The sequence below is a fragment of the Mytilus edulis genome, chromosome 8 (assembly GCF_963676685.1).
Source record: "Mytilus edulis chromosome 8, xbMytEdul2.2, whole genome shotgun sequence".
Taxonomy (NCBI): domain Eukaryota; kingdom Metazoa; phylum Mollusca; class Bivalvia; order Mytilida; family Mytilidae; genus Mytilus; species Mytilus edulis.
Window position 1 is genome coordinate 48,875,697 of NC_092351.1, and position 17,286 is coordinate 48,892,982.

Below are 17,286 nucleotides of genomic sequence, written 5' to 3' on the forward strand. Positions count from 1 at the left end.
ATAGTCAGCTATAAAAGGCTTAGATAAGACAATGTTAAACAATTCAAACGAGAAAACTAACGGCCTTATTTATATAAAAAAAAAATGAACGAAAAACAAATATGTAACACATAAACAAACGACCACCACTGAATTACAGGCTCCTGACTTGGGACAGGCACATACATAAATAATGTGGCGGGGTTAAACATGTTAGCGGGATCCCAACCCTCCCCCTAACCTGAGACAGTGATATAACAGTACAACATAAGAATGAACTATAAAAATCAGTTGAAAAAGGCTTAACTCATCAGATGGACAAAAATGCAAGTGAACGTGGCCGGGTACTTATACATCCCGACACAAAAAGACACAATGAACAGATCCGAGAGTACTCTCACAGCTAGTTCAAAACAACTAACAAAAAAATCATGCATCTAAGACTAAACCTGTTTCCAAAGCGCTTTCTGGATTTACCTTCATCAGCTAGGAACATTCAAAGCCAAATATTTAAAAGCCAAAAATTTGTCAGTCAACCAGCTGAAGAGCTATATGAACAAAACGGACCTAAAATCATAGCTACATTTGAAAATGCAATTATCTAAGATCTACTGTAGTTTCCCGATGGTGCTAAAATCTTGGTTTCTTAAAAACTTCTGTCGTTTGTCGTATTTTCTTTATACTCTGATTCGCTAGCGAATGATTACGATTCAGTCTATTCGTAACGAGGAAAGGACTGGATTGAAACCCTAAGCTATCGAAGATGCTTAACATTTTAGCGATATCACCCAATGGTAGAAGTATCACAACTCAGTTTCATTATGATAATTCTATATATATATATATACCGAAAGCTTTATTATTGTGAAGCCCAGGTGGTCGTGTGGTCTAGCGGGACGGCTACAGTGCAGGCGATTTGGTGTCACGATAGCTCAGTAGCATGGGTTCGAATCCCGACGAGGGAAGAACAAAAAATTTGCGAAAGCAAATTTACAGATCTAACATTGTTGGGTTTATGTTTAGACGAGTTGTATATACATAATGTACACAGCCATGTATCACCATCATTGCTGGTGATCCAATGGATAAATCTGTTGTAGAGTTGTCACTGACTCAAACGTACTTATAAATATAATTATTTTCTGTGACTGTATCTCGCATTAATTTGTAGGATCCTTTACTATAGATAATTGAGCTGATCTGTAACAATAACATCTCCATGCCTTATATATCATGTACTGTAGTGCGACGCTAGATTAAAACTGACGAGGAAAGGTAACACACGGCCACCGAAAGCTTTATTATTGTGAAGCCCAGGTGGTCGTGTGGTCTAGCGGGACGGCTACAGTGCAGGCAATTTGGTGTCATGATAGCTCAGTAGCATGGGTTAGAATCCCGGCGAGGGAAGAACAAAAAAATTGCGAAAGCAAATTTACAGATCTAACATTGTTGGGTTGATGTTTAGACGAGTTATATATATATATATATATATATATATATATATATATATATATATGTGAGGTTCATATACTTTCCTGTTGGTAATGGGTGATGGACACTAGACACCGGAATTTGCATTTAATTCGAAAACTTTGGTGATTCGAACTTGACTTGATTGAAAACTTTCGGGAAAAAGCACGTTTCTTGAATATACTTTTAAATATAAACATGTCTTACTGGTGCAGCAGAATTTAAAAAAAAGCTTTAGCGTTATTACTTCAACTTGGTCGATACTTTTGCTGGTCGGCTGTTTTCAACGCGGGAATCGACACTCCACCCAGTAGCGACTACTTCAGTTGTGGCATGAACATACGGATATTGTTAGATTGAAATTGACTATTATAAAGTATCGAAATCATTTTAAATTAAGGGAAATCAACACACACCCCTTCGGGTATATCTTTAGTTCTTTTCAAAATTGCTGCTACTTTGGTTCCTCTTGATTTTGTCATCTCTTCAACGTATATAGTTCATTGTGTTTATTACACTAAGTGAGTTGACTGCGATATACCGTGAGCGACATTATGAAATGAGGATACTATGTTAGACAGGGCAGATGTGGCGTCATAACTACCTTTAATTTCTAATTATTTCGAATGTAGCTGAGTATCTACATATCCCACACAGCCAAACGGACGATAAAGGAAGAAGACCATAGTTATATACCCTAGTCAGCCCACGGTGTTCAAATGTGTGAAAATACCCCCAAAAAAAACAAGAAACGAATAACATTTCAAATTATGTATATTTCTGTTTGTTTTCCTATGCAGTGTTGTTACGATGTCACAGGAAGCAGATCATGTGCTGTCATGAATTTGAAATTTACCCAACTAAAATTACAATAATATATAGAATTGAAAATAGAAAAGACGAATGTATCAAAGAGACAACAACCCGACCAAAGAGCAGATAAAAGATCTAGGCCACCAACGAGTCTTCATTTCTGGCGATAAAATCCCACACAAGGAGGCGATCTTCAGCTGACCCCTAAGCCGTAACGTATACTGATACCATTTTCTTATTTATAGTTCAGTAAAACGGACTTCCGGAGTCTGTGCACTTGACGTCACAACAGAATATCATGTTAGGGAACGACCATTTAACTTCAGTGGCGGATCCAGGAGGGGGGGGGGGGGGTTCCGGGGGTGCGCACCCCCCCTTTATTTTTGCCGATCAATGCATTTGTATCGGGACATATGTTTTGCACCCTTTGCACCCCCCCCCCCCCTTTGCCCTGGGTTAGCACCCCCCCCCCCCCCTTTCGAAAATTCCTGCATCCGCCACTGAACTTCAAGGAGGGGTATGGATTTTTCTTTAAGAAAATAGTCTGATCCCTTAATAGACTATATGACTGACTTATAAAGTAAGTGTGTCATAATAAACTGCACATCTGTGCAGACTAAAGGGACATTAATCAAGTTGTTCAATTGTACGGCATAAAAAGTATGAATAATTATTACAGCAATGCAGGTGTATCACATAGTAAATAATTATTATCAATTTATTCCCTACGGCTTACAGTGAAGACATGCAAACACTTTATGGGAAAATGATAGTAGTGTTATTTTCAAGACAAATAATATTGACTTTATTCGAAAGCAAACTATGGTTTTAATAGCATACATGACCAATAATGTGTTGTTGAAACCCAATAAATTTCATGCCCATTATGCCTACCCCCACAATGAAGATGAATGTTCGATACTTTAAGGATGTACTTAGGTGAGGTTAAGGAATTTGTGCCGACTCCTTAGTTTTTTCCCTTCAATACAGGGTAAATTAGTTTGCCCCATAACACCCTTTTTTTTTTATAAAAGACTGCAATAGCTCTTAAAAGGTTATTTACAAAAGTTAAAGCATATTCTGCTCATTTTGTTCCTGAACTAATGAATGCTCTTCCGATTCATAGTATCAATTTTTAAATTCCGTAGATTTTTTTAATTTTACCTATGTAAATCCTTTTAAAGTATGAAGAAAAGATGTATAAAAGATGATTGGATCGCTTTACATAAGTGTTAGTGTCAACTGTTAGGGTTAACATGCAGTTATCACATTCGGCTAAACTTCCCCACAACATGTCTACAGTTCGGGCACGTGTTATTACATTCGACTAAACTTCCCAACAACATGTCTACAGTTCGGGCACGTGTGTGTTACATCTTTACAGGAATCAATACAGAGCGGGATAACACAGCATAACCAGAACCTGAAACGATATAATATAGACATGTGTTAACAAGGTCAAATACTCGGATTAAAAAGGTCAAATACAAGGTCAAATAATAAAGTTAACAAGGTCAAATACATGTTTTCACATTGACAAGGTCAGATATTTACATTAACTAACAAGGTCAAATATAGCCACACAAACAAGGTCAAACTATAATCACACAAACAATAAGGATCAGTATTGTTTACTAGTAAGCTTATCCGAGTGTAATTCACTGACAGAGACTGGGCTCCTTACTTGTTTGTTACGTTTAGAGGATGTATTTTCAACAAACAATCGGCATTCGCGTGAGAACAAACTGTGTCCCTCTTCTTGCTAGCTTGTTCCTTATTCGTTTAAAGCTGACTTCGTACATGAGTTTCTTAGGAAGAAAGAAAATAAGTGAGCATGCAGTATCCATTAAATTGATTTTCCACTATTAATATAGATGATGTCTCACTAAATAATTAAAACAAATGGTGACTATGTTGAACATATCTATCACATCGAACTTCAGGTAAAGGATACAACAGATCCAGATACAGTTACAGTGGATTCCATTGAGTGTGTAGCCAAAGGTAATATCTTTGGATAGCTTGCTTGTTAGCTGATCCGTGAATTTATTGTTAGGTCAGGTAAACTACCCTACTTTAAGAATAGACTAGTCCAACAGAAAACCCATCGATCTGTCTGTTGGACTATGATACTTCGAAAGGAGGGTAGTATACCTGACCTTATAATGACTTCACGGTTCAGCTAACAAGCAAGCTAACCAAAGATATTACCTTTCGCTACACACTCAATGGAATCTGCTGTAATTCTGTCTCATACCTTGACTCCCATCTAGAAATTGACAATGAGGGTCGTTTGAAAGTAAAACTTTACGACAAAGGAAGTGATTTCATCTTCACAATTCTGAACTTTCCATTTTTATGAAGCGACATTCCAGCAGTGTATACGGAGTATATATCTCGTAGTTGATACAATATTCCAGAGCCTGCATTCCATATCATGATTACTTTGAGGATTGTTGATCACTACGAAACTAACTACAAAGAGTTTCAAGTGCTGCAGTTGAAATTATCCCTTCGTAAGTTTTACGGACATCATCACGAGTTGGTTGACAGTTATGGAATAACACTCACATATAATGGCGGATATGTTCATAATGTTGTAACTTTACACTCATATCATGTTTACCCATGCCTTAGACTTGCATCGACTTTTATTAACATGAGCAACACGAAGGGTTTTATAAACATGAGCAACACGAAGGGTGTCACTTGTAAAGCATGATTTGCTTACCTTTCCGAATAACCGGAACAACCCTCCCTCTCCCCCTTTTTGTGGGGTTGTTTTGCTCAGTCATTAGTTTTCTGTGTTGTGTTTTGTGTACTTTTGTTTATCTGTTGCAATGTCTTTTCTTTTCTATACTTAGCAATGATGGCGGATCACGCAATTTTAAAAAGGGGGGGTTCCCAACCCAGAGTAAAGGGAGGGTTCCAGCTATATGCTCCCATTCAAATGCATTGATCGGCCAAAAAAAAGGGGGGTTCCAACCCCCGGAACCCCCCCCCCCCCCCCCATATGGATCCGCGCCTGGCAATGATGTTGTCTATTTATTATTGACGTTTGAACTTGAATGTCTCTCTGGTATCTTTTGCTTCTCTTTTACTGGTATTCATATATTCATTACTTTTACCATGGAATAAGCACAAGTGTCACAATTTTTAGCATAGTTATGAATGAACAATCACATTTTTTAATACACTTTTTTCTACTCATGTTAGTTGACTATAATCTTCTAGCTAATATTACTTTTTATTATTGATTAATTTAAACATATCAACTTAATATGCAATAATTCAAATGCAGTTTTGAGCACTTACGGTTCAACATCCTGAGGGAGTTGTATCTATTAACTATAGTATACGTAATAATCACATAAATAATTTATAGAACTGAAATGTTAAATCAGAATAAGTTCATTTCATGATCAATATAAAAAAAAATGCTTTTGAGCGGCATTTTATTATTTTATATTGTAATCAGAGTAAAGGTGCTTAAATCACATCATGAAAAATGTAATGTTCTTAAAATACACATTGATTAAATAATTATGTACTACCGGGTAATTCCAATGCCATTTTGAACACTTATACGGTCAAACATCTTGTCGATACTAATAGTTTGTCAATGAACGAGGTTATTTGAAATTCAAGAAAGTCTCGCGTATTACATTTGATGGAATTATTTCTTAGATATGCATGCACTTGTCTCTGCAAAAAATCGTATATATAAACTAAAATATAACACGTTATCATATTAAGGTATATGGGGTTTTTACCACAAAAATGCCCTTGCAAAAAAATTGTATTTTACCTTCCCTGAAATCGCAATAATCAAATCGGATTTGTGTCCAATATTCAACAATCGCAATAATAAATGCGCGCAATAATTTCTAAATTTACAGCATACCCAATGAAAAATAAAACCAAACAAATAACCCACGCCAGCATCCCAGGTTCACAAGAAGTTGAAGTCATCACATCTGCTTTACATGCCGGACACTGTATTCTCACCGGAGAGTCGCCGTACTGTGGGGACACCAATACCGTTGGTTGTGCTAAAACCACCGTCGTCTGTTGTGTCTGGCCTTGTGGGTAGCTTTGCGGACTATAAGGAGGCGGGGCTACAACATATAAATATGTCTTTGATTATAACAACAATATATTAAATTTGAAAAAAATACCAAAAACATATGTAATGCTTTTTTTCTGCTAATTAGTGTGTTAAATAACCTGCAAAGCTCGATTAATTCAAAATGCTTAGGAATAAAATTGAGAATGGAAATGGGGAATGTGTCAAAGAGACAACAACCTGCCCAAATAAAAAACAACAGCAGAGGGTCACCAACAGGTCTTCAATGTAGCGAGAAATTCCCGCACCCGGAGGCGTCCTTCAGCTGGCCCCTAAACAAATATATACTAGTCCAGTGATAATGAACGCCATACTAATTTCCAAATTGTACACAAGAAACTAAAATTAAAATAATACAAGACTAACAAAGGCCAGAGGCTCCTGACTTGGGACAGGCGCAAAAATGCGGCGGGGTTAAACATGTTTGTGAGATCTCAACCCTCCCCCTATACCTCTAACCAATGTAGTAAAGTAAACGCATAACAATACGCACATTAAAATTCAGTTCAAGAGAAATCCGAGTCTGATGTCAGAAGATGTAACCAAAGAAAATAAACAAAATGACAATAATACATAAATAACAACAGACTACTAGCAGTTAACTGACATGCCAGCTCCAGACTTCAACTAAACTGACTGAAAGATTATGATTTCATCATATGAACATCAGGCACAATCCTTCCCGTTAGGGGTTTAGTATCATACCATCATAACATATATGAGAAGAACATAACCCGTGTCATGCCAACAACTGTTTTTAGAATAAATGTGTTTAGTTCCGATGCAAAGACCTTATCAGTGACTCAATATTAATGCCAAAATATGCAATCTTTAATGACTTGACAACAGTATCGTAATTATATCCCTTCTTAATAAGTCTATTCAAAGGTTTTGTAAGTTTCTGAGGTGAATACTGACACCTTTGTGCTTTATAAAGAATATTACCATAAAAAATTGGATGTGAAATACCTGAACGTATTAGAAGTCTGCATGTTGAGCTATATTTACGAATGATGTCTTCATACCGATGATAAAATTTAGTAAATGTTTTGACTAGTTTGTGATATCGAAAACCCTGGTGTAATAATTTTTCAGTAATACATAAATTTCTCTCGTTAAAATCTAAAACATTGTTACATACACGAGCGAATCGTACAAGTTGAGATATATAAACACCGTAAGATGGTGACAAGGGAACGTCACCATCTAAAAACGGATAATTAACGATAGGAAATGAAAAATCATCCCTTTTATCATAAATTTTAGTATTCAGCTTTCCATTAGTGATATAGATATCAAGATCGAGAAAAGGGCAGTGGTCATTGTTAGTATTAGCTTTATTTAAAGTAAGTTCAACAGGATAAATTTCATCAATATACATACTGAAGTCGTCATTATTGAGAGCCAAAATATCATCCAAATATCTAAAAGTGTTATTAAATTTGTTTATCAGATGTTGTTTCGATGGGTCTTTGCTTATTTTTGTCATAAATTGTAACTCATAACAATACAAAAACAGGTCCGCAATAAGTGGTGCACAGTTAGTCCCCATTGGAATTCCGATAATCTGACGATATACGGAATCCCCAAAGCGAACAAAAATGTTATCTAGTAAAAATTCAAGGGCATATATAGTATCAAAGCATGTCCAATTAACATAGTTTTTTTGTTTATTGCTACTAAAAAATGACCTAAAAGAGTTTGAACATATATATTCACATTCTGATTTTTTGAATGCCCATTTAATTAGGTGTGTGAATTTTTTCTTAATGAGAATGTGAGGCAATGTGGTATACAGGGTAGAAAAATCAAAACTTTGAACAGATTCAAAATCACCAATATAAGCATGCAATTTATCAAGTACTTCCAACGAGTTCTTGACACTCCAAAAGTAATTTATTCCACTATTTTCGAAGGCCTTATTTGAACAATTTATTATCAGGTTTTTAATTGTACCAAGTGTGCTGGTAAGAAGAATAGACAATTTAGTAGTTGAACAATGGCTTGAAGACGAAATAAATCTATATTTGTAAGGGGTTTTGTGTAGCTTCGGAAGCCAATACATAGTTGGGACTTTCATTGTATTTGGCTCTGCTTGTAAAGCGGTGCCTAAAAGTTTATGTTTGTTACAGATTTCGTTTTCTGAAAATGGAGTCAGTTGGAATGTTGGTGAATTGGTGATTTCCTTTTTCAGAACCTCAATGTAAAATTTACGTCAAACAATAATAATATTATTAGCAGCTTTATCTGCCGGGACAAAAACAAATTCCTTGGCTAGTTCTTATAGTTTATGTTTGATACGAGAAATAGGTTTATTGTTGTTATTGTTTATAGTAAAATGTTCTTTAAAATGTTGAATATGTATATCAACTATCTTCATTACTGAATTAAAAAAAGAGTCCAAAGATTTTTTGTCAGCTTTTTCCCGTTTTATCCATTTCATACAGTAAGTATGGAGTGAGTCGTGGATGATATTACGACACTCATTCCAATTAATAATTGACGGGGGACGATATTTAGGTCCTTTACTGAGGAATGATTTTAACTCTCGGTCTTGAACGATGTTAAGATCTCCTGTTATAACATGGGAAATGGGTCCATAAATATATTCGGAATTACTGCAATTACATGAAGTAGGTGTATTTTCACTGATATTAACATCTTTACACAATTGACTATAATTAAACTCAAATTTCCGGGTAGATTTCTGGTAGCTCAGTATTGTCAAAATATCCAGGAATTTGTTCTTTAACAGAATGGTCGTTAAATATACCGGCAATATTTACAAAATCAAAGCCTTTATTGACATACTTAATTTTAATAAAATGTTTTTATTATCTTCAGGGCGATCAATTTTGGGAAATAATTTAGAATAACAATATGCCATAATAATTTGAACAATTTCATACTTAGGACTGCTATATGAAATTGTGTTGCAATCCTCCATTTCATAAATATTTGAATTATGTGTATTTAAATCAAATTTTATAATAGAAAAAAAACAAAATATGTCTTATATAAAAATAAGAAGACGTGGTATGATTGTCAATAAGGCATCTCTACACAAGAGACCAAATGATACAGAAATAAACACCTATGGATCACCTTACAGTCTTCAGCAATGAGTAAAGCCAATACCGCATAGTAAAATGCAAAAGGCCTCGAAATGACAAATGTAAAATCATTCAAACGAAAAACTAAAGGCCTTATTTATGTACAAAATAACGAACGATTATATTCAAATATGCTACACAGCAACCAACGAAAACCACTGAATTACATGGTCCTCATTAGGGACGACAGGTACATTCAGAATTAGGGACAACAGGCACATGCGGCAGTGTTAAACTTGTTAGCGAGCGCCCATATCCATTCCTCTAACTTGGGACAGTAATTTCTTTTCTTGATTGGACTTGCATCTATTAGTTATAGTCAAAAATTAAATACTTATATACAATTTATAAAACTGTGATGTGTTATCAGAATAATTCATTTTACATGCCAAAGCAACTGAATTTGGAAGCAAATAAAAAAATTGCCATGCACAATTCTCGACATGTTGAAAATTACCAAGACACATGTGCATCCACACCGATTTTTAAAAAAAAATATATATTTCAAAGAAAGCATCAACCACAGACGATTTCCTTGACTTGGAACAGAACAACTGCAGACATTTTTATCTGTAGCTTTGCATCCTTTTTTCACTTTTGTTTCCTGCATTTTGCCTCGCTGAATATCATTGATCAAGTATCATTCATTTATAAATTTTGTTTAAGGTCTGTTGCTGTGTTATAATACCTCACCTTTCACACTGACAACCACATGTTGACCGCTTTTTACCTTTTTCTATATAATAGTTTAATTTCAGTGTAGTCTTCCAGCGCATGTGTAGTAAACTTAAAATTCATACTTTTATTGAAACTGCATAATGTTCTTTCAAATATCATTGACATCGATAAATGAAATTAAGTTGCAGTTATTTAGTACATAGCACACAGATTTAAATAGTTTTGTATACACTTAACGGCTATGATATGTAAATTCATATTGAAAAAAATCTTTTTTTTTTTACATCTTTTTTAAAAATGCACGTGATACCAATATTTTTTTTAATCACGAGGTGCATAGTCACAATCATATGACGAAGCATCGATGTATATTTTGAGATGTTCCCTCTTTAAGATTCAGATTGAATGTTGAATACTATAATAAAATGAAACATGTTAAAGTACTTTTGACAGTTTTTATGAATCGTGCAGTTCTAAATATGTATATATAATGCGAAATTCGATGAGACTTTATCTGAAGAGAGTATAAGAGAAAACAAAACTTCTTTTCAAATATGACGATGATGCATCAAGAAATTTGTTTTCCTATTCGCTTCCTACTAAATATAAAAAAATGTAAAGTAAAAAGACGTATAATTTTCACAATTGACGAAGTTAGTTAACGATAAAATTGCAAAAAGATCAAGTTTTGATTTGAATTTGCTTCTTTATGGCAGGTAATCAGTTAGCAATGAAATAGACCAATTAAATCACAAGATGTTGAACATGTATACCACAAGGAAAAGCTATATCTTTTTTTTAAATTTGTCATTTGTACTCGTCTGATATTATTCCGTCATTGCACATTCGGTATGTAAATTTTTGTGGTGAACCAATAATACATTGAACGTTATTTTCACTTTCGTCCCGAACATGCATGAATATTTGCCACTGGACGTTAAGAAACCATCAATCAATCAATACATTTTCACTTATAATAGTTGGACAAAATCTTGATCAAAATTTGATCCTACATATAGTAATGTACCGTGAGAAGAAGAACATAATGGAAAACCTTTTTAAAATGTAGCGATTGGTGGATAAATATAAAAAAGAAGATGTGGTATTATTGCCAATGAGACAACTATCCACAAAAGACCAAAATGACACAGACATTAACAACTATAGGTTACCGTACGGCCTTCAACAATGAGCAAAGCCCATACCGCATAGTCAGCTATAAAAGGCCCCGATAAGACAATGTAAAACAATTCAAACGAAAAAACTAACGGCCTTATTCATATTTAGTCCAGTGGCAAATTCTAAATTCATAGTCAGATCGAGACCACGCTATATATGGGGAAGATCATTTGATTGCGGAGGAAATGAATATGCCAACTTGATTACAATTGCACATCTTAAATTTTACTCAATTGTAGTAATGGAATCATTGTGCCCTGTAAATTTTATTTGTAACTGTTAAGCTTCCCTGTATTGGAAATTGGTTCAGAGATTTACTTTGGAGAATCAAATTTACTAGAAAACAGTAACATTTAAACATGTTAAGGTTAAATATATAATACAATTACGTGCGGACATATATTATAACATGACATGGACGAAACAGACATAACAAATTAAAGTCAATACATGTGGCCTTTAACATCAAACAGTGTGAATAATTATGCAAATACTGAGAGCTTAAGATAATTTTTTTGATGATTTTGCCGGACTTTTGCTTATTTTTTTCCTTTTCATCTAGTTTTATGGTTAAGGATTTTCTGTTTTTTTCTTTGGATTTGGTGTCATGTGTTATTTCTTTTTTTTCTGTTTATCTTTTTCATAGTGAAAGGCGAAGATGACAAACCATTGGAAGGTAATGATATCTTGTCACCAATTTTGAAGACTCGAAGCGTTCTGTATGGAAACTAATGTATGGAAACATGTTAATGTTGAAGATTCCGTGTTTTAAATTGTTGTTTTCGGTTTTAAAGTTGTCTTGTGTTGTTCTCATTTGTTAACTCTCCACTTAGCATTTTATTCTTGTTAAAAGGAGACTCAGTGTAAATCAAACATGGATTTTTATAAAACTAGCTATTTGGATACAAACGAAAGAAGCTACATTATATACATGTCGGAGTCAGACCACCAATTAAAAATCCCAATCTGTTCAACCTTATTTTGCAATTTTCACAGCTTTAATTTCATATAAAGTTTAACTTCTTAGAAACCATGTATATCGATTCTGAATTGTACATGTATCACCTGTCTAAATGCCTAATTTTCTGGAAATGTTAAATTAGTATACAATGGAGCGCATTAATTGATTTTTTTTTTAATGCAAACTCATTGACAAGAAAATTTTGGCTGGAAATTTTCACCAAAAGTTTCATTTCTACATAAACATGTAGGTTGGTTACTTTAAGTTAACAAAGAAATCAAAAGCACTGTTTTGTATCAGAGTAGGGCTACTTTTACTTTTTAAAGGAGTAGGTCCGGTAAGGGTCGATTTTGGCCTCAAATTTCAAGTTCATCTGACGAAAGATTTTATACACTTTTTAAACACTTAAGTGTCTATTTTAGTTGATTCAATAAGCAATGTAAAATATTTTAACTGATTCACTCGTTAAAAACGCTCCTATTCTAGCAAAAATATGAAAAATCTGTCAAACATGCCAAAAATTAACACTTTTCAGACGGTTTTTGTCAAAAATGGAAGTGGCCGCATCCGTGTTCATCCTCAACTTTTATATATGTTATGTAATATCATCAAATACAACTAACATTTCAATATTAAGAATGAACACGAATGCGGCAACTTTCATTTAAGACAGAAACCGTCTAAAATATAACTAAAATGCTAAAATTGTGAAGATTTCAGTAATTTAGCATGACTTAATGATGCTAGTACCCGATATATTGTCAAACACAGCCCATATTTATTTAGCAGAAGCATTCTACTGTCTAATAAATAACTAAAAGTATACATTTTAACAATCTTTCAAAACTGCTATATTTTGGGGCCAAAAAGGGGTCTTACTGAACCTACTCCTTTCAGGGAGTAATTGGTGGTCTGACACCTGCATGAAGAAATATCCGGGTTCACCGAAACTATACAAACACGGTCATCAGGGGCGGATCCAGCCATTTTAAAAAGGGGGGTCCTTACCCAGGAAAAAGGGGGGTTCCAACTATATTTCCCCATTCAAATGCATTGAAAAAAGGGGGTCCAACACCCGAAAGCCCCCCCCCCCCTTGGATCCGCCACTGGTCAAACATGTAACTTTATCATATGTGATAATTTGAAATTATATGAAAACTAATTCCATTATACAGGGACATTATATCATGAACGCAGAGACATTTGTACATGTATCTATTTAATTTGCCTCTATAAACGAGATCACCTTAAAGTTAATTGATTCAACAAATCATTAACTGAAAAATTGGAGAAGCTACATATGGGAACTAAGGGAGCTACCATTTGATTTTTATGGGGGGGCTAGGATGAAATTTGAAAAAAATAGGCAGGACAGGAGTTTTGAGTAAAAAAAAAAGGCAGGATGTGACACTTGCAAAAAAAAAAAGTCAGGACGACAATTAAGGTAAAAAAAAGTCAGGATAAACTAAAAAAAAAAGGCAGGACCGATTAGAGTGAAAAATAAAAAGGCAGGACAGAGATTACAGCTAAAACAAAATGCAGGACAAAATTTTTCATCCTAGTCCCCCCATAAAAATCAAATGGTAGCTCCCTAAGAATAGTACAAGTGTGTGGTTTTTATTCTCTTTCTCCCTTTTTTGACACGTCCTGGAACGTTTGTGATTGACACTTGATCAAGATAGTTTGACACACAATTTTTCGAAAGTAAAGAAAAGGTACATGGAGAGCTATGTTACAAGAGAGATTGATAGTCCTGGAGAACAAGATTACTCTTTGGAATTTAGATAGTCCTGGTGAACAAGATTACTCTTTGGAATTTAGTAAGTTTACAGTAGCTGCTGTATGTATAATAGTACTTTTAAGGGCATACGATACAGTAGAGATCCCTCGTTGGTTTTTTCTTAAAATTTTGATAGAAGGTCAATTTCAATGTGTACTTTTCAAATATGCAAAGAAAAAAGTATCTTCATGACTTACTTTTTGAGATAATTTGGTTTGAAATTTGCATATTTGGAAGAAAAATCCATGAAATTTCATAAATTACAGAAAGTAACAATACTTTTGAACGAAAAGTCATAACTTAACCGGGTTTTTTTTTTTGTAAAATATTACCTTGATCTATGGCATCAACATGCTGAAACAAGTTTAAGGTTAAATCAAATCATCATGTTCCGGATTTAGATTGCTATATCCGAAATAAAGGACATCTTTATTCCCACCACATGCTGTAAGTGCATTCCCCAATCCAGAAGCCTGTACATGCAATCAAGCAGTTGTGACTTGTCGTTGATTGCTGTCCGTGAAATATGTTTTTGTATAGTTTGAAATAGGCCGTTTGCTCTCATTTATAAAATTGTTTCAGATTTTTGAGAAGCGAAATATTTCAGTTGACTGTACAACTTACAGTTTTTACTGAATCAAATAGTGTTTATTTTTTTTATTGTCAAAAACTTTTACGTGCATGTCTACTGGAGAAGATTGTAAAAACTTATGTCGTTTATCATCAGGTAATTACTATGAATAAGGTAATACTTACTATATAGGTGTTACTAAAATTATTTAAAAAAACAACGCTTAAAAAGTGAAAACAAAACTTTATAAAAGTAGGGGAAAGCCGAAAAAAACGATGAAGAAAAAGAAGATGAAAAAAACGTATATCACTTAAGCTTATTGTCATATTTCCTTATATTTAGAAAAATAAATATACAGTGTTTGTAACATTTAAGTGCTTTTTATTGACGAATACTATTTTATTCCGTTTATTTCTTTATATTCTATGACTGCAGAAAACAAATTATGACAACTGATCTTAACTAGAAGAAACGTCTTACCTTGCGCTGCCATTCTGTTGAAGGAAATACTTCGTTAAATGCGGATGCGTATGAATTAGTCAGGTAAACGTGTACTAAGATGAGCACTGGCACGTATTTACAAAGTCCAGGGGAAATTACAAAATACAGAAGTATTTTTATTGTTATATTGTTGATTTACAACCAGAGAGTTGAAGGAACCGTTTAAGAAAATGTGAAGACATGCACAATAAGGAAGCAGGATGAGATATTCCTTGTAAAGGTAGACGAAAAATTACCGGTAAAAGGGTAACGCGAAACATGCAATGAAAATCAAACCTTTCTGTAGACTTCTGCCGTTTTTTTATTTTTTATTTTATTCATTGATTTACCAGGGGCCGATTTAGGAGAAGGGCAGGGCTTTGTGAGAAACTATTTGGTTGATTATATAGGGGATCACTAAAGCATGCTTTTTACATTGTAAATAAATTGTGTACTTTAAGCACAGACAATTATACGTTCCATTGTCATATTATTTTGTATATGCATATGTAATAGTTTTTGCATGTATATGCAAATTTGATTATCAAATTAGTCTAACAAAAATATTCTACATGTCTTTAGTTGTGTTATCAGAATTTGACTCTCTTGCTAGATGCGGATCTCGTTTCGTGTAAAGGAAGGCGTATATATCTGTTCGAAATAGTTCAAATAATACCGTCGAGCGTAGAGAGACGAAATTATCTAAAACGGTTTTCAGCAATGCAATAATTTCTCCTAAAAAATGGGTAGCATACACATATCAATACCCGTCTTAAGCAGCTACTGTTCTTCATTATTGTACACATAATTGGAGTCTACAATAACTTTGATGGAACATTTGCTTTTACCTACGAATATAATCTCCATTTTTACAGCGAATGACCATGATATTTTTTTCGATTATACGTTATGGATTGAAGTTGGTGTAAAATAATGGCACTCATGACTAAATTTAGTATAATTATTTGAATGCTATAATTTCTTTAACATTATTATAATTAGAACTCGTTTCATACGAATTTAAAGAATATATTTCATAGTCACAGACAAAAAGCATTATTACAAAAAAATCATAAATTCTTGATTTGAAGTTTTCTTTCGCTTTTAACAGCATTTGTGTATCAGTTCTTTTCTTGATCTAGCCATGCACATGTCAATATCCCGTGCGACATTAGTTACCCGTGTATATCCAAAGTAGGGGTGGATCCAGTCATTTTAAAAAGCGGGGGTTTCCAACCGAGGACAAAAGGGGGTTCCAACTATATGTTCCCATTCAAATGCATTGATCGTTTTAAAAAAAAGGGGGCCCAACTCCCGGAACCCTCCCCCTGGATCCACCACTGCAAAGCAACACGTACAGCTGACTCATTTTTCTTTCGCCGTTTTATATTCTGATACTTGCCAGTTTTAAATATGATCAGTCAGGTTCTGTAATACAACAATTTTTAATAAGAGCATTTTAATTTTATATATTGACGTCTTTAAACAGTGAAGACATATGTATACATATACTTCTAATATTTCCGTGATTATTATCAAAAAAATGTCAGGTATTATCATATATTATTATCCTATGAAAGACAATTATACTGGTTGAGGAACACTTCCGAGGTTTTTATAACATTTAAATATTTGTATTGCATTTGTTCCTCCGAACAGATTTCTGAAGTTCCTCTGGAAGTTTTATTATATAACAATGCTGTAATATTTAGTCCCTGTTATAATAAATATTCAATATACTCCCTTTAGTTCATCAAGAAAAAATACTTTATAATTATATTTTTTTCCCAGTGGAAATACTGAGTATTTCAGAATATTTCATCCATTTAGAACTAATTTTATAACTTCACTATTTCATGACAACACCATTGTGGGCAATATCATTTCCTTTGGAGTGTTTTTATATACCCGAGTTTATATCGCACTTTATATTCTTTTTAAATAATACAGAACCATTAGTTAAAAATGTCGCACGCTTATTTGTTCTGCAGTGTACTAGCTGCCAGAACTGTCAACAACGGTCACCGCTTCTGTCAGAAACTGCTCGAAAAGTGTTCGGAGAACTGTACAGTTCTCCAGACTATCCGCAATCAGTTCTGACGGTTACTAACAGATTTGAAGAGAACTTAGAACCGA

At 34.0% G+C, this 17,286-nt stretch overlaps 1 protein-coding gene across 3 annotated transcripts; it reads right to left on the reverse strand.

Moving 5' to 3' along the window:
- Positions 1–3,040: 3,040 nt before the first annotated feature.
- Positions 3,041–15,351, reverse strand: LOC139485790 (LITAF domain-containing protein-like). Of its 3 annotated transcripts, none has more exons than XR_011655398.1 (3): positions 14,856–14,870; positions 6,167–6,380; positions 3,041–3,685 (listed from the first exon to the last, which is right to left on the reverse strand). XR_011655398.1 is itself a non-coding variant. In XM_071270439.1 (3 exons), the coding sequence occupies exons 1-3, from the start codon at positions 15,161–15,163 to the stop codon at positions 3,580–3,582; spliced, it is 333 nt and encodes a 110-aa protein (XP_071126540.1). In that variant the 5' UTR covers positions 15,164–15,351; the 3' UTR covers positions 3,041–3,579. The 3 variants fall into 3 exon arrangements, 1 of the variants encoding a protein (XP_071126540.1); XR_011655399.1 differs by lacking the exon at positions 14,856–14,870 and adding an exon at positions 10,195–10,214; XM_071270439.1 differs by lacking the exon at positions 14,856–14,870 and adding an exon at positions 15,151–15,351.
- Positions 15,352–17,286: the final 1,935 nt, after the last annotated feature.

Excerpts from the sequence above, each read along its gene's own strand:
- LOC139485790 (XM_071270439.1), bottom strand. Across the intron at positions 3,686-6,166 it reads TTGGTTTTATTTTTCATTGG|GTTCTGGTTATGCTGTGTTA; the intron begins GTATGCTGTAAA and ends ATATCGTTTCAG.